This window comes from Microcaecilia unicolor, chromosome 1, assembly GCF_901765095.1.
Source record: "Microcaecilia unicolor chromosome 1, aMicUni1.1, whole genome shotgun sequence".
NCBI lineage: Eukaryota > Metazoa > Chordata > Amphibia > Gymnophiona > Siphonopidae > Microcaecilia > Microcaecilia unicolor.
In genome coordinates this window covers 688,903,232-688,921,131 of record NC_044031.1, presented here as the reverse complement: position 1 = coordinate 688,921,131, position 17,900 = coordinate 688,903,232, and the positions used below count along the sequence as shown (strand labels likewise).

The window sequence follows — 17,900 nt, the reverse complement described above, 5'->3', positions numbered from 1 at the left end:
GGAGCCTGGCATTCTGTCTCTGACAGTGGTCAGTCCAGGTCACTGTAGAATACCCAGCAGATCCCAAGGAGTCATTCCTTGTTGCTCATTCCTGGAGATAAGCAATGGTTTTTCCAAGTTTACCTGGCAAATAATTGTTTACGGTCATTTCCTCCAATAACTTATCCATATTCTTTAAAGCCTAGCTATGCTTGATTCCTTGATCATATCCTCTGACAACAAATTCCACAGCTTGATTTGTATTCAGTGAAAAAGTATACGTTTTCCTATGTTTTTTTTAAATTTCTTAGTTTTTGTGTGCTCTTTAGACTTAGTACTATTTGAAAGGGTTAATAAAAATTCCTTACTAGCAATAAGACTAGAGGACACACCCTGAAATGAGCATTGCAGAGGTGGAAAAGGGATTAGTGAAGCTGAATAAAAAGGGAAGAATAGAGAGGATATTGTCAATCTAAATGGGAAAAGGGAAGAAGTGAGGATGACGTGGAGTATATGATGGGAGAAGAGATTACCAAGGAGAGAGGTGAGAGGACAGAATTAAAGATGTAGCACTAGAAGTAGTTGAAGAGATGGAGATTGGAAAGATGATGAGAGGTAGGAGGAGAACTGGAAGTGAGTATAGAGAGAAAATAATAAAATGGGAATATTGAGGATTAGAAGGGGATGAAATGTTGGAGGAAAGACACAAAGGTATCTAGATTTTCAGAAGGGTTTTGACAAAGTTCTTCATGAGAGACTCCTGAGAAAATTAGAAAGTCATGGGACAGGAGGCAGTATCCTTCTGTGAATTAGGAATTGGTTATTGGACAGAAAGTAGAGGGTAGGGTTAAATGGCCATTTTTCTCAATGGAGGAAGTGCCACATGGATCTGTACTAGGACTGGCGCTATTTAAAATATGTATAAATAATCTGGAAATCGGAACAAGTGAGCTGATTAAATTTGCAGATGACACAAACCTATTCAAAGTTGTCAATTTGCATGCAGATTGTGAAAAATTGCAGGAAGGCCTTAGGAAACTGGAAGACTGGGCATCCAAACGACAGATGAAATTTAATGTGGACAAATGCAAAGTAATGCACATTGGGAAGAATAATCCAAATCATAGTTACCTGATGCCAGGGTCCACCTTAGGAGGCAGCACTCAAGAAAAAGATCTAGGTATTGTTGTAGATGATATGCTGAAGTCTTCTACTCAGTGTGCTGTGGTGGCCAAAAAAGCAAACAGGATGCTAGGAATTATTAGGAAAGGAATGCAAAATAAGACCAAGGATGTTATAATGCCCCTGTATCACTCCATGGTGCAACCTGACCTTGAGTATTGCGTTCAGTTCTGGTCGCTGTATCTCAGAAAAGATATCGCGGAATAAGAAAAGGTTCAAAGAAGAGCAACCAAAATGATAAAGGGGATGGAACACCTTCTGTATGAGGAAAGGCTAAATAGGTTAGGGCTCTTCAGCTTGGAAAAGAGACAGCTGAGGGGAGATATGATTGAGCTCTATAAAATCCTGAATGGTGTATTACAGGTGAAGATGAATCGATTTTTCACTCTTTCAAAAAGTATAAAGACCAGGGGACACTCAATGAAATTACATGGAAAATACTTTTAAAACAAATAGGAGGAAATATTTTTTCACTGAAAGAATAGTTGAGCTCTGGAACTCGCTGTTGGAGGATGTGGTAACAGTGGTTAGAATATCTGGGTTTAAAAAAAGGTTTGGACAAATTCCTGGAAGAAAAGTCCATAGTCTGTTATTGAGATGGACATGGATGAAGCCACTGCTCGCCCCAGAATTGGTAACATGGATAGTTGCTGCTAATTGGATTTCTGCCAGGTACTTGTGAACTGGATTGTCCACTGTTGGAAACAGGATACTGTGCTAGATGAACCATTGGTCTGGCCCAGTATGGCTATTATCTTCTTATAAGATATATAAACAAAGAGGAAGGAACGGTGATTGGTCTGCTTACCAGAAGGGAGAAGAATGCAAGATAGGAGGAAGAGAGGTGATGACAGAGGTGGCATCTGGTAAGTGTAGAATATGTAGATGATGTAAGAAGATGGAGCTAGATAAGAAAGAGGTTGAGAACTGGAAGAAGGAGAAAAGATATGCATGGAGGGTTGAGCATGGTCAGAGGAATGGCTGTGGTAGAGACGGGAAAAGCTAAGGGAAAATAAAATTTAAGATGGGGAAAGAGAAGCAAAAGATGAATAACAGAGAAGATGAAGGAATATGGTATGATAAAAGTAAGGAAAATTATTTTAAAGAGGTGGTAATGGAGGAAAAAGAGATGGAGAAAAGTGACATAATAAAAAGATTTTAGTAAGAGATGAAAAGAAAAGAAAATACAGAGAAGAAACACACTGAAACTAATAGAAAGGAGAACCATGAAAGGTTTCAAGAAGCGAAATACATAGATGAGACTAAAAACTGGATGAAATTTTATTGTGCTTCAGGTAAATTATGTGACCTCTTGAAATTTAAAACTGTTATAGAGAGCACAGTTTTCAGAAGAATCTAACTAGCTAGCTGTAGTGTTAAATAGCTACATCCAGGGGTCTGAAAATTCCAGCTAAAAACTATTCCATTCATTGGCATGTCAGGGTAAAACAGTTTGTGCTGAGCTCCAACTGCTTGGAAATTTGATTGAGGAACATTTTAAAGTAATAAGGGAAAACACTTCTTCACTGATAAAATTCAGTGAAGAAGATAAGCTGAGAGGTTTTTTATTTTGTATCCAGGCTAATAGATTATTTCACCCGATGATGGTCAAACCTAGGGGTGGGCGGCCATCAGCATTGCTGTCAGTCACCATCACTCACTTTTTGATTTAGTATGCTGCTATGGGTCAACTCAAAGTTTAGCACTGCCATTGCTGCTGCCCTCCAAGTCTGACATGACATCACACTTTCAGGCTCCACCCCTGGCAAGATTGCTTGAGAAAAATAAGACTGCAGTTTCTGTAGTGCGTACAATGTCGTACCTCTGTAAATGGTCATGCGTGTAGCTACAGTGTAGGCATGTGTCGCATCAGCATCTGCTTTCACTCCTGTGTACCTCCTGTCCAGCTTGCCTTGAGCCACCCAGCCGACTTGCTTTCATGTGCAAGCAGGTCGCAGCCATCACAGCCAGACCCTGTCCTCTGCTGCAGCTACTCTAGAAAGTATTGAGTGCTTATCCAATTTCTGAAGTAATCAGAAGTATCCAAAGCTAGTGGTGGTGAATCACAACCACCAGCAGCCCCATCACTCTTTTCCCACATGTCCACGCCACAGAGGCTGCAGTCTGTCACAGCACAGGCAGAAAAGCAGGCTCAAACTCAGATCTCATCAACTCTGTTTTTGAGATTGAAAGATCGGCAGCTACCACCCATCCAAAGACCCAACCAATTAGGCAGCAGCAGACTGACTGAGATACTCATTCTGACCTGACTTTGTACATGCTGGAAATATGCAGCTCCCTTATTTTGACAGTAGTGTATGGATTTTTCTTCAGTTGAAGGTAAAATACTTATTTGTAATGGGAAGGGATTATGGATTCAGCTAATGCCTTTTCAGGAGTAGTTTAAGGTGAGTTACATTCAGGTACACTAGGTATTTCCCTTTCCCCGGTGGGTTTACAATCCAAGTTTGTACCTGAGACAATGGAGGATTAAGTGACTGGCCCAAGATAAGAAGGAGCATCTGTGGGATTTAAACCCTGGCTTCCTTGCCCTCTAACCTGTAGGTTACCATTATATGTTTTTCATATACATGGTTATGCCGTGTTTCAGATGGTAGTGACTAATCATGCTGAGGGATGAAAAGCAGATTAAAAGTAGATGGGGGGCTAGGGCAAGGGCAGGTTCATTTTTCTTTTCATCTCTTATCAATATAATTTGAGTGTAATTTGATACTACATAAACCACTACGAAAAAAAAATTCCATGGCCTTCCTGTTCCTGTAATCCACCCCTTGTCAAACCTTAATGCCTGCAGCATCAACTCAAGCCCCCACCACCAATGCCCCTTTAGCCACTCATCTGATCCCAGTGATCTCCTACCCATCCACAGTTATCATCGGTGTGGTTCTCCTTCCCCCAATTCCCACCTACTGAATACATCTCCCAGTTCTTGCTCTCTCTCATGGGCTGTCTCACCTGATCCCCTGTTACAGCTGTCATTACTCACTAACTTTTCAAGTTAGGCCACACAGTGGAGTTGGAATTTGAATGCCATCCTCCCCACCTGAGTTTACCCAGTGTACAAGACAAATCCCTCGGCTCCGCTTGCTTCCCTGATCTCTATATGTGTGAGGGGGGGGGGGGGGGCGGGGGAGAGAGATGGGACTTGATATAATGCCATCCTGTGCTTACAATCAAAGCAGTTTACATATTATATGCAGGTACTTAATTTTGTACCTGAGGAAATGGAAGGTTAAGTGACTTGCCCAGAGTCACAAGTTGCTGCAGTGGGAATTGCACTCCCAAGTGCATCTGTCTCAGCCCAGTATGGTGGTGATTTTAACCGCCATCACACCATGTGGAGCTATGGTTTGTCCTACTCCAAGGGAGATATGCATGTGATTTTATGTCAATGAGCAAGTTTGCTTCCACTGGAACTGGACTATAATACAGTACACTGTATTTTCTTTTGCAGAGTAAGTTAAGGGTGCTGTCAATATTAAAGGCTTTTTCTCCCTACTGTAGGTCCAAGTATGCATATTGGTCAACATTTTATCTTCAGTCTTCTGGTTGATCATGATGCTGATTGTTCTACTCTTTCAACAACTGTGTTACTGATTTTAATGCTATTTTTGCTCCTGGTTCTAGGGAAAATATCTTGAAAACAGCAAAGACTCTTGTTGAAGATACAAAGCTGCTGGTGTCCGGTGCTGCCTCAAGTCAGGATAAGCTGGCCCAAGCAGCTCATTCCTCAGCCAACACCATCACACAGCTGGCAGAGGTCATAAAGATGGGATCAGCCAGCTTAGGATCTGATGACCCTGAAACACAGGTATGGGTATGAAAAAGGAAGTGGAAGACCAGCAGAGGAGAGAAAATTGGGATACTTCTGGAAGAAATGGCCTACATGTTTGCAGAAAAGTAAACAAGACTGCTGTCACCTTGAGCATAATTGGCAAAAATCAAAACATCCAGCAGCAAAATTACCCTGACAGTGTCAATATTAAGAATATAAGGCTGATTTAGCTCCTGCAAAAGAAATCATACTATGCTTCCCTTATTGATAATTCTTTCTGATTCTAAAGCTTTATTTCAGTTAGTTAACAAACGTATGCAGCCTCCTTGATGTGATGTTTATACACTTGAAAATCAACCTAGTACTCAAATACTGGCTGATGTTTTTGCTTCTAAAATTTCAAAAATTAGGTTAGAGGTTTCCTCAAAGTTTACTAGCTGTGTGATATTACTTTCTGTCTTTCTCCTTCACTAGATAATTTCCTTGTTGACCATATTTGGTCAACATTTGATGAGATCTCTCATACTAAAGTACTACTCCCTAGCCTTTCGAGGTCCCGTTGTATTGCTGATAGTTGTCCTGCCTTTCTTTTAAGAGATCCTTCCAACAGCAGTAGAATCCTGGATAACTTGTTGATGAACAATTTGTTTCAGTTTGGTCTATTTTCAACCTACAGTGGGGCCAGTAGTGCTAACACCGATTCCTAAATCTAGTGAGTTAGACCTATCTCAACCTTCTAGAATTAGGCCCATCACCAGTATACTGCTGTTCTTGAAATTAGCAGAGACTTTAGTAAGTACTAGCTTATCCCATTTTATTGATGAATTTTCTTGTTTACATGCTTCACAATTTGGCTTTTGAAATCAACATAGTACAGAATCTCTGCTTATTTTGCTAAGTAAAATAAGGGAAACTTAAAGTCAGGGAAAACAAACTGTTCTTCTACAGCTTGATTATTTCAGGAGCATATAATACTGGCTTGCTGTTGAGCTGGCTCAGTGATCTTAGGATTACTGGACATGTTTTTAACTAGTTTAGACAATTTTTGACAAATCACACTTTATTGTGTGCTAGAAATTGGTATCAAGTCATCCACTTGGGTACCTCCTTGGGCACCGCAAGACTCACCCCTTTCTCTTCTATTGTTTAATTTGTTTATGAGTAATTTGGGTTTGATTCATTTACTTTATAGGATCCTATTTGACATCATATGCCAATATTTGTGCTTTGCTGCCGGCATTTAAGGATCCTTTGTTAATTAACTCTGAAATAGCTGTATCGAGAGAGTACAAGTGAGGACACATAGCTACTGGCTAAAACTTAATGCTGATAAGTCTAAGATATTAAGGTTTAGTAATTCAGCTTCAAATATACCACAGTCCATACCATTGCATTATAGAGATGTTATATCAATTGTTCAGACCTCCAGAGTTTTGGGGGTGGTTCTTGATTCAAACCTTTCTTTTGAACCCCAGGTTAATAAATTAAATGACTTTCTATAAGTTTAAACAATTAAGCATAATCTGCTCCTCTTTTATGAAAAACACTTTGCTGGACTAGTCCAAGCTGTGATTCTTTCCCAGCTGAATTACTGTATCTCTCTTTATTTTGGCATTTCAGGTAGATTACAGAGAAAACTCTGTTTATTGCAAAACACACCTGCTAGGATAATTTTTAACTTAGGAGATATGATAGTGTTACATCATATCTGTTGATTGCTATCCATTGGCTTCCAGTTGAAGCAAGGATTATGTTCAAAATGTCTTGCTTCATTCATAAATCTTTATACGGCCAAGCACCTGAGCATTTATATACCATGATAATTCACCTGTCTTTAATACATACTTTTCAGGTGAATGATTGTAGACCCCTAAGTTTCCCTACAGTAACGGGGGTTCAGTACAAGCAACAATTGCACTGCTGTTTGTTTTTTTTATACCAACCTTACATACGTACATAAGTATTGCCATACTGGGACAGACCGAAGGTCCATCAAGCCCAGCACCCTGTTTCCAACAGTGGCCAATCCAGGTCACAAGTACCTGGAAAGATCCCCAAAACAGTACAATACATTTTATGCTGCATATCTAGAAATAAGCAGTGGATTTTCCCCAAGTCCATTTTTATAATGGTCTATTGACTTTTCTTTTAGGAAGCCATCAAACCTTTTTAAACCCCGCTAACTGCTTTTACAGCATTCTCTGGCAATCAAGTCCAGAGTTTAATTACATGTTGAGTGAAGAAATATTTTCTCCAATTTGTTTTAAATTTACCATTTTCTAGCTTCATTGTGTGCGCCCCCCTAGTCCTAGTATTTTTGGAAAGCGTAAACAAGCGATTCACGTTTACCCGTTCCACTTCACTCATTATTTTATAGACCTTTATCATATCTTCCCTCAGCCGTCTTTTCTCCAAGCTGAAGAGCACTAGCCACTTTAGCCTTTCCTCATAGGGAAGTCATTCCATCTCCTTTACCATTTTCGTCGCCATTCATCTGTACCTTTTCTAATCCCACTATATCTTTTTTGAGATGCAGTGACCAGAATTGAACACAATAATCGAGGTACAGTTGCACAAAGGAGCGATACAAAGACATTAGAATGTCCTCATTTTGTTTTTCATTCCTTTCCTAATAATACCTAACATTCTATTTGCTTTCTTAGCCGCCGCCGCCGCACACTGAGCAGAAGATGCCTATATCCCTTTCCAGTTTCTGGAACAGTCTTCCTCTTGAAATTGGGAGAGATGACTCTTATATGGTCTTCAGGAGAAAACTGAAAACTTTTCTCTTTAATAAGTTTTTGCTAGGAGTTTCTTCTGATTCTTAATCTTGTTTTCTTTTAGTGCTGCTTTGTTTTATCTTATTTTTCCTTTGTTTTGATTGTATGTGTTTATTATGTGACTTGTATGAATATCGCTCAGGACCATTTTTTTGGAATGGGCAGTTAATAAAAACCAGGATTAGATTAGAAGAACTCTTACTGTACAGAAATTGTACCTTCTTGGGCCTTCTGAGTTCAGTCTGAAATTTACTTTCACTCTATATAAGTATTGCTAAATCTTCACCTGTAACTGGCATAATGTTTTGGAAATTAATTATTTGCAGTTCCAGAAGCCTTGAATACTAATGCCCCATGAATACAGTGCTTTGGCCTCAGGGATAACCCATTAGACTTTTTTTATTTTAGAATTCCTTGGTACAGTATTTCAATGTAAAAACCATGCTTCAGTATTACATAGGACAAAGTATGGATTTCATAGTTCATTTCTTCTTTCTGTTTGCATTATTAGCAGTTTGACATGTCCCAAGGGAAATTGTAATGGTAAAATTATCTATATTGTAGTTAGTAAAGTTCTATCATTGAAATACAGATGTTAAGGGGATCATTTAGGCTATTTGCCACAGGGCACACTGTATTTGTGTGGGTATTGTTGCAGATGGTGCATGCTAACCATTAGTAAATGATCCCCTGTTACTAAACTGCAAAAATAGAAAGAATACCAGGATAAAGTCCTCCTGTGTGCACTGGATGAGATAACGTAACTATTCCTTTATTCTTGTGGATATTTCAGCCAGCCTGGTGTGTGTTTATAGATGATGAGTAACCCGGCTTTAACTGATATAGTATATCTTTCTTTCTGGATGACCTTCTTTCATATTCTTTGGTAAGAAAACCATAAGTTAACAGCAATGCGGGAGGTTACATAGTGTTTTAGGGGGGGGGGGTTCCATCTTGAGTGCTAAAGGAAAAGAATTCAATGTAAAAATATTTTTTTTCCAAAGCAGCAGTCCCATATTCTTCAAAACTGAAAATAATTGCATACATAATAACATAGTAGATGATGACAGAAAAAGACCTGCACGGTCCATCCAGTCTGCCCAACAAGATAAACTCATATGTGCTGCTTTTTGTGTATACCTTGATTTGTACCTGTCCTCTTCAAGGCACAGACCGTATAAGTCTGCCCAGCATACAAAGCATTAAGTGGGACATAAGGAGGCTTAACTTATGCAGCCAATACAGAAGGACTCCTACTAGGTTATTTCTTCTATTTAGTACACACACACATTTTCTTACAAATTCACATACAGCATACTTTGAAAAATCCAAAAGTTTTGCACGGAAGTCCACTCCACCCCAAGAGTGGAAATGCTCGCCATAGGTGAAAGTATGCTCACAATGATATTATATGCACAATTTTTTTAAAGTGAGTCACCTATAAAAGTAGAATAGAAAAATATGCCTATGTAATATCTATACATATGTGTGTACCTGCCTTCATAAAATAGGTTTCCACAGTAGTGCACAAATGTTCTTGATAAATTTACATCCGCTCTGAGGCATGTACTAGGTACAGGATATGTATATATTTTCAATCCTGCCCAAACACTACCCCCCCAAAACACTTAAGCCATGCTTGAATTAAATAAAATCACCAGAGCTTTAAGTGCTGTTTTCCTCGTATAAAACATGCTTTATAACTTTAAAATCAATGCGGCTTTTATAACAAGCCATTTCTGTGCATAAGCCACTGTTTTATTTGCATAAGTGACTTTGAAGATTATTCCCCAAGTGAAATGATACATCTGTCTAGCCTTTTGAGATTTTACGGACAGTTGTCCACTTTGGTCTGAATATTTAGTTTCACCATTTTGCTGTGTTCTGCTGAATCTTGTCAGCCTTTACATGCCATATGTGACTGTGAAAACTGATGATGTTTTTCTTTTTAGGATCCTAACTAGTACATTGTAGTAATTAATAAATCAACTGACCAGTATTAGGGTGAGGTTAGAAGCAGAATTTATGCACTTCAAAATCGACCTCAATTATTAAAGAAACGAAAGCAGTATTTGGATGCTAGTACCAAAGGCATCTAAACACTCTGGCTTATGCCCTGATCATAAGAAACATCCCCTCAACCAAACAGAAAAATGGCCAAGTCCAAGTTGTTACTGTTTAGTTCTTAAAATTAATTCTGTACATATCATTGTTGATTAAATTGCTGCTTTTATTAATTCACAGGAAATAGCTTGGTATGATGTTAGATAGAGTAGCCAAATTACTATACTAATTGGAATCTCTAGGTGAAATTGGAAATCATTAGTTGAAAGGTAAAAGGTTCGCAAGTCATGAATGCTGCCTAAAAGGCTGAAGAAACAGTCTTGGAATAAATTGAGCTTTGACCCTCTTGCCCCAGTGATAAGCTGCCCAGATGTTAGGAAAAGGCTGTCATCTGCTGCTTCTCTCAGTGAAAGGTACTTGTTGTTTTCATCAAATATTTGAACAAGGGATTCCTGAAAGCTTCACCAGTGCATCACTACTCCAGCCCTGTGTTGTTCTCACATTTAATTTTAAGTAAACCCAAAATACTTAGTTATGTTTATTTATTTATGACCTTTTTATTCCACAATTATCCCAAACAAGTTCAGGTTCAATGTGGCTCACATTAAAAGTAGAACATTTGATAACAAATCTAAGTTACATTAGTTATAAAGACAGAGAGGTGTGGTAGCCGTGTTAGTCCACGCTTAAAGGTTATCAATAGAAATCAAACAAAATAAAACATGGAAAAGAAAATAAGATGATACCTTTTTTATTGGACATAACTTAATACATTTCTTGATTAGCTTTCGAAGGAAGAAGGGCAACCTTCGAAAGCTAATCAAGAAATGTATTAAGTTATGTCCAACAAAAAGGTATCATCTTATTTTCTTTTCCATGTTATAAAGACAGAAACCTACGTGAATACAATGTAATAACAAGAATAGTACATCTTAAAGACAGAGGGGTCCTTTTACTAAGATGCACTGAAAAATGGCCTGCAGTAGTGTAGACATGTGTTTTAGGCATGTGCACAGAGTCATTTTTCAGTGCACCTGCAAAAAATACCTTTTTAAAATGTTTTCCCAAAAATGGATGTGCGGCACAATGAAAATTGCCACATGCTCATTTTGGGTCTGAGAGCTTACCGCCAGCCATTGACCTAGCAGTAAAGTCTCACTTGGTAACTGGGCAGTAATGACCTACACGCGTCAAATGCCACTTGGTGTGCACCCAATACATGCGTCCGAAAATAAAAATTAGTTTTTAGATGTGCGTATCGGATGAGCACCAAAAATGAAATTACTGCAAGAGCAACTCGGTAGCCGGGTGGTAACTCCATTTTGGCATGCGCTGGGTGCACGTGGATGCTTACGCAGCTTAGTAAAAGGGCCCCTGAAAGCATTAGTTGCTTTCATCAATGAGAGATGATGTAGCAATTTGTAAAATATGAAATATTTGGTTGTATGACATAATCGCTTAGGAAGGAAGTTCCATCTCTTAGTACATCGATAGGAGAATCCAGCATTATGAATTGTTTTCTATTGAATGTTATTGCAATTTGGGAAGTGGAGAATAAGGAAGTCTCTGGAAGATTTCAGTGTGGCACATTGGCAACTCAATAAGGTTCTGCATATAAGACGGAGATATAGGCAAATACACATAATTTGAAAGTGATGCATGCATTCATTGGAGGCCAATGTAATATATAGCTCATGAAAACTAAATCCAAATGCCTGAAGTTTGAAATGGTTTCTGATCTAGCATTATTTATTTTTCACTCATACTGAGTTGGCCTATCAAGTTTCTTTGTTTAAAATTCCATTTCATTATATTATTTTATTGCAGAAGCCATTTTTCTGCATGGTTTTTATTTTCCCTAGTAGTTCCATTCTTCTTTGGTGTGTCAATAATAATTTTATTGGCAAAAAATGTATGAAAATATGTAGTTTGGTAACACATAATATTGACGTTCAGACTTTAAATTATGCTTTACAGTTTTTCATTTTGATATCAGAAGGAATGTCTCTCTGATTCATTGAACAAGGTGGTTGTCACTCATGTATCACATGAACCTGTTGGTCGGCTTGTTTGGCTGCATGGGTAAAGCTAATTTACAACTTAATTCTGCTTAGGAATATCTTACATAGATATTCCAGTGCATTAATAAATATTGTTGTACAGCTACCTGGTAGATTACTAATGTGAAAAGTGCCAGAAAGTGTTGATGAAACAAACCTTGTTGTGCACTCAGTTGGCATCAGTGTAAAACACTACTGTTGTGCCTTCTTTTTGCAGGTTGTTCTTATCAATGCCATTAAAGATGTTACTAAGGCCCTTGGTGATCTTATCAGTGCTACAAAATGTGCTGCTGGCAAACCAGCTGATGATCCATCTATGTACCAGCTCAAGAGTGCTGCAAAGGTAAGGAGCTTTCGAATGTTTTCATTTCTGAAGTTTTTTTTGATTTGAGGGATAGGAGACATTCAGGAGAATCTGTATGAAAAGATGAACATCTTTAAGGTGGATGTTCCGGTGCTTTTCAGGCAGTTATACATTTTTTGGTACAAATGATAGCAACATGTAGTAATTAAAGCAACCTGTGTTTTTTCTTGTCTCTTTCATAATATCCCTCTAACTTACATAGAAGAAATTTACCTTCAAAGAAAAAAGAGGAGTTAATAATTCATATCATTTGCTGTTCTTTATTTTATCCCTTCATATTTAAAAATAGCTTTGTTCAGACCCTTTTTGTAATTCTTACTAATGCATCAACCCACCGGTTAGCTGTAAGTTGGGTATGCTTCCCTGCTGTACTCTGCACACTATTATTTCCATGTGTCAATATTCTAAAGGACTTTCACATTCAGCGGGCACCACTAAATGTACGAGTCCCCTATTTGTTGATTTTCAGTGGCCCTGTCTAGATAGTGTTGCTGAAAATCTCACCAGTCTCCATAGCACTATGTGTATAGTGCCTAGGTGGAACGAGGGTGTGACACCTAATTATATGGATAGTGGTGATACTCAGCTGCAATCTATCTAGTTAAGTGGTTTAATTTAGGCCACCCAAAAAACCAATCCTAAACATATACAGGACAATTCTATAAACAGGTGCTAACACACTTACATGTATTATGCGTATAAACGTTTAGAATTCTGGCATAAATGCCAACTCAGCGCTATTATGCAAATACTCGTGCAAATATTGCTTTCATTTCTTTAGAAAACTGTATTTGCAATCATTTTTGTATTTGCAAGAGGGGCATACACACACGGGGAGAAAATGGGTAGGACATAAACAGGGCTCCTATTTACAGGTATAGCATGTAAAGTACTGTACATTTAAGCAGGTACCTGCGACATGTAGGTGCTCACACTTAACATCAGCTCTTTGGCTGGCAAAAGGGAAAGGGAATGGAACCTGATATACTGCCTTTCTGTGGTTTTTGCAACTACATTCAAAGCGATTTACGTGGAGGGGCATAATTGAACGAAAACGTCTATCTCCATAGGCGTTTATCTCCGAGAACGGGTCCGTGAAGGGGCGGACCAAACCGTATTTTCGAAAAAAATAGACGTCCATGTTTTATTCGACAATTTGTGAGCTGGGTGTTTTTGTTTTTCAGTGATAATGGAAAATGAAAGCGCCCAGCTCAAAAACGAATAAATCCAAGGCATTTGTTCGTGGGAGGGGCCAGGAGTCGTAGTGCACTGGTCCCCTCACATGCCAGGACACCAACCGGGCACCCTAGGGGGCACTTTTACAAAAACAAAAAAAAAGGTAAAAGAGCTCCCAGGTGCATAGCACCCTTCTCTTGTGTGTTGAGCCCCCCAAATCCCCCTCAAAACCCACTGCCCACAAGTCTACACCATTACTATAGCCCTAAGGGGTGAAGGGGGGCACCTACATGTGGGTACAGTGGGTTTGGGGGGGTTGGATGACTAAGCATTAAGCAGCACAATTGTAACAGGTAGGGGGGGGATGGGCCTGGGTCCACCTACCTGAAGTCCACTGCACCCCCTAACAACTGCTCCAGGGACCTGCATACTGCTGCCAGGGAGGTGGGTATGACATTTGAGGGCGAAAATAAAAAGTTGTGAAACATCATTTTTTGTGGTGGGAGGGGGTTAGTGACCACTGGGGGAGTTAGGGGAGGTCATCCTCGATTCCCTCTGGTGGTAATCTGGTCATTTAGGGCACTTTTTGGGGCCTTATTCGTGAAAAAACAGGGTCCAGGAAAAGTGCCCTAAATTCTAGCTACAAACACATACTTTCTTTCAATTATCGGCGAAAGGCGCCCATCTCTGTTCGGGTGATAACCACGCCCCAGTCCCGCCTTCACCACGCCTCCGACACGCCCCCGTCAACTTTGTACGCTTCCGCGATGGAGTGCAGTTGAAAACGTCCAAGTTCGGCTTTCGATTATACCGCGTTATTCGTTTTTGGGAGATAAACGCCTATCTCCCGATTTAGGTCGCAATATAGGCGTTTTTGTCTTTCGATTATAAGCTGGATAGTGTATATACAGGTACTTATTTGTACCTGGGGCAATGGAGGGTTAAGTGACTTGCCGTGAGTCACAAGGAGCTACAGTGGGAATCAAACCCACTTCCTCAGGATCGAAGTCCATTGCACTAACCACTAGGCTACTCCTCCACTCAAGTTGCACCTAAATGTTAGGGGCCCTGTTTACAAATGCGCAGTTGCATTTTTAGCGTGTGCTGTGTAGAAGCCCATAGGAATATTATGTGCATCTACATGGTTACCACGTGCTAAAACACTAGTGTGCCTTTGTAAATAGGGCCCTAGGTGTGTTAATACCCAGTTGCACTGGTATCCTGTAAGGGAACATAGACACCTGTGCAAAATGGTAGAGACTATTATAAAGAATAAAATTACAGAGCATATTCTAAAGCATGGATTAATGAGACAAAGTCAACATGGATTTAGTGAAGGGAAATCTTGCCTCACCAATCTACATTTCTTTGAAGGGGTGAACAAACATGTGGATAAAGGTGGGCCGGTTGATATTGTGTATCTGGATTTTCAGAAGGCATTTGACAAAGTACCTCATAAAAGACTCCAGCGGAAATTGGAAAGTCATGGGATAGGAGGTAGTGTTCTATTGTGGATTAAAAACTGTTTAAAAGATAGAAAACAGAGTAGGGTGAAAGAGTCAGTATTTTCAATGGAAAAGGGTAGTTAGTGGGGTTCCCCAGGGGTCTGTGCTGGGACCGCTACTTTTTAACATATTTATAAATGATCTACTACTACTACTACTTATCATTTCTATAGCGCTACTAGATGTACGCAGCGCTGTATACTTGAACATGAAGAGACAGTCCCTGCTCGACAGCATTTTCAAAAATAAGCTCACCACAGTAGCTGTATGGTATATGGTAATACTTCCAAACTAACTACATTATTCAAATAAAGTTTGCACATTCTCAATTAGTGCTGCTAATAAACAAAATTTTGTCCTCATCTCCTGCTTCTGATGCTTTTCATGATGTTTGATTGGGCGCTATTCTGAGATTGGAGGGTTTTAAAATGTCCAAATATGGCAGAGACCAACTTGACTCTTTTTGTGATAAGCTTTGTCTCATCCCTATTTCAAGCATACTAGAACATTCTGTGCTGCACTAAGTGGACATACTCAAAATAAACAAAAACAAGAAATGCAATGTCATTCCTAAGAACATTTCTCTGAACTGGTTTAGGGTACCCAGGAAGCTCCATACATATTTGGATAATGGGCAGTTAGAAGAAATACCTACTGGATAACCAAAATATTTAGTCAAGAAATGCAGAACCTTGCCCCAAAAAAAACCTACTGGTGCTCAAAATAGACAGAATTAATGGATTGTATTAGATAGTGTCCTAGTTTCAGTTCTCTCTTCATCTTTTAATATCCAAAATGTAAACATTTTGAGTGTATTTCATTGGAAAGACAGATCAGTGCCCCTGATCCTTTTGCATCATGAACATAAGCATTGCCATACTGGGTCTGTTAACCCAATTTCCTGTTTCTAGGTCACAAGCACCTGATGGGATCCCAAAAAGTAGCAAGATTCCCTGCTGTTTATTCCAGGGATGAGCAGTGGCTTTCCCCAGAGTCTATCTTAATAACAGTTTATGGACTTTTCTTCCAGGAACTTGTCCAAACCGTTTTGGGTTTTTTTACACTACTTTTAATAGCAGTATACAAAAAAACAAGCAAACTTTCAACAGGGTATGGTTCCTTCAATTCACCCGCCCCATCCAACAATCTGAAAGTATCCAAACCCAACTATGCTAACAGCTTTTGCTACTTTTCCAGCAATGAATTCCAGGGCTTACCTAAGTGTTGAGTGAAAAAAATATTTCCTCCGATTAGTTCTAAATGTATTGCTTAATCATTTCTTGACATAACTTTTAGTCTTTGTCACATGAAAGGATTTATGGTCTATTGTGCTCAGAGAATGTGCATCCTTGTAAGTGCAAAAAATAAATAATTGCAACCTGATTTATTTTGATTTATTGCTTTTCAGGTGATGGTTACAAATGTGACATCGCTCTTGAAAACTGTTAAAGCTGTGGAAGATGAGGCTACTCGCGGCACGAGAGCTCTTGAAGCCACGATTGAGTACATCAAGCAGGAGCTAACGGTAAAAGACAAACCAGGCTCACACGATAACTTTTTAAAGCAGCTAAGGGAGGTACAGTAAAAACTGAGGCTGCTTTTACTAATGCAGTAATACCTATATGGTTCTGCTAATAATTATGGCACAGCATCTGGTAGTTCATAGTAGCAATGTCTTGGGTGTGAATAATGATCTTTAAGGTCAGATGCAGGAAAAAGCAGATTGGCTGTTTACCAGCCAGGAAAGCACTGCAGTGGAGAACATCTAATTCTCAGGAATGCAATGATGCCATGAGGCATCTTTGCACAACATTCCAGGTAGGGTTAAAAGATCAATTAGGCAGCTTTAAGAAGAATATAGAATTCTTGTTTAGTTTTCTAATTAGATCAATTGAGAAATTCTAAATGGAGAAGGGTAGTTCTGTCTTGAGTTCAGATGCTGTCATAAACCACTCAAGTTTTCCTTGTACAGTTTATCTGTACCATATGAAGCCCTTGTGGTTCTCTATTTGAGATAAGAAAGATAGCTTTATTGGATCTTGACAACACACCAAAGATCTTATCAAAGATTTTTCCCAGTGAGAAAAACCCTTAATAAATTTGGTATATCAAAATCACCTGATCAGCAAAAATGTGTTTGTTTATATTTGCTAAAATCACCTTTTATTACAATAAAAACAAAAAATAAGGAACTCCATTATAAAAGGAAAGAAACTGAAGCATACTGAGAGGACATTCAAATAACCAAGTAACTTTGACTGCACACTGTTCCTAAGTCAGACACCATTTGCTGTCAAGCCCTGCATACTCTACAAATTATTCAATACTTGATTAAAAAAATAAATGATTTTAGGCCTATCTTAAAGTTTTTAAAGGACAGTTTTTCATGGAGAGAAAGGGGCAGGGCTTTCCAGAGAAAGGGGGCCAAACGTGTAGTTATGACATGAGCTATGAAGCTTGCAATCGTATCCTAATTTAAGGTCTCCATCTTCCTCACATCATTCACCTCCAATTACTTTCATGTCATTAACTTTATAAATATCAGCTTTTTTAATTAAAATGCTGTAATAATGCCTTTTTGTTTCCAAAAATATAAAAGCACTATTGTATAGAAATCAACAAGTTGAAAGCTCTGTATGATGACACTGAAAAGTTCTTGCGTGTCATTTATTAATACTGTTAGACATTTATGATGCACTAGTAGAGCTGTTAGTTGAAAAGTAATGATATGTATGATACCACAAAACTGCAGTCCATTGGTATTGAAAGGCTTTTTACAATTGGTACTGGGAATTTTTTTTAAGACACTTTTCATGAGAAAAGTGCTTTCCACTGAAGAAATGTATTGCTTGTTGTGAACCTTGAATGCTTAAAAGAGAGAGAAAATGACTGCCACTACAGTGCATCTGGAAGCTGTTTGATCATTGTGATGGCTAGGGACTACTGAGTGCATTGCATACCACCAAGTAAAGGTTTCACAATCGCTTACGCTGT

General features: G+C 38.9%; 1 protein-coding gene across 1 annotated transcript in view; it reads left to right on the top strand.

Annotated features, from left to right (window-relative positions):
- Positions 1-17,900, top strand: part of TLN2 (talin 2) — a 523,010-nt gene that overhangs the window by 411,027 nt on the left and 94,083 nt on the right. Inside the window, 3 exon segments of the mRNA XM_030188409.1 lie at positions 4,810-4,993; positions 12,079-12,204; positions 16,315-16,431. Coding sequence (XP_030044269.1) covers positions 4,810-4,993; positions 12,079-12,204; positions 16,315-16,431 — 427 coding nt within the window.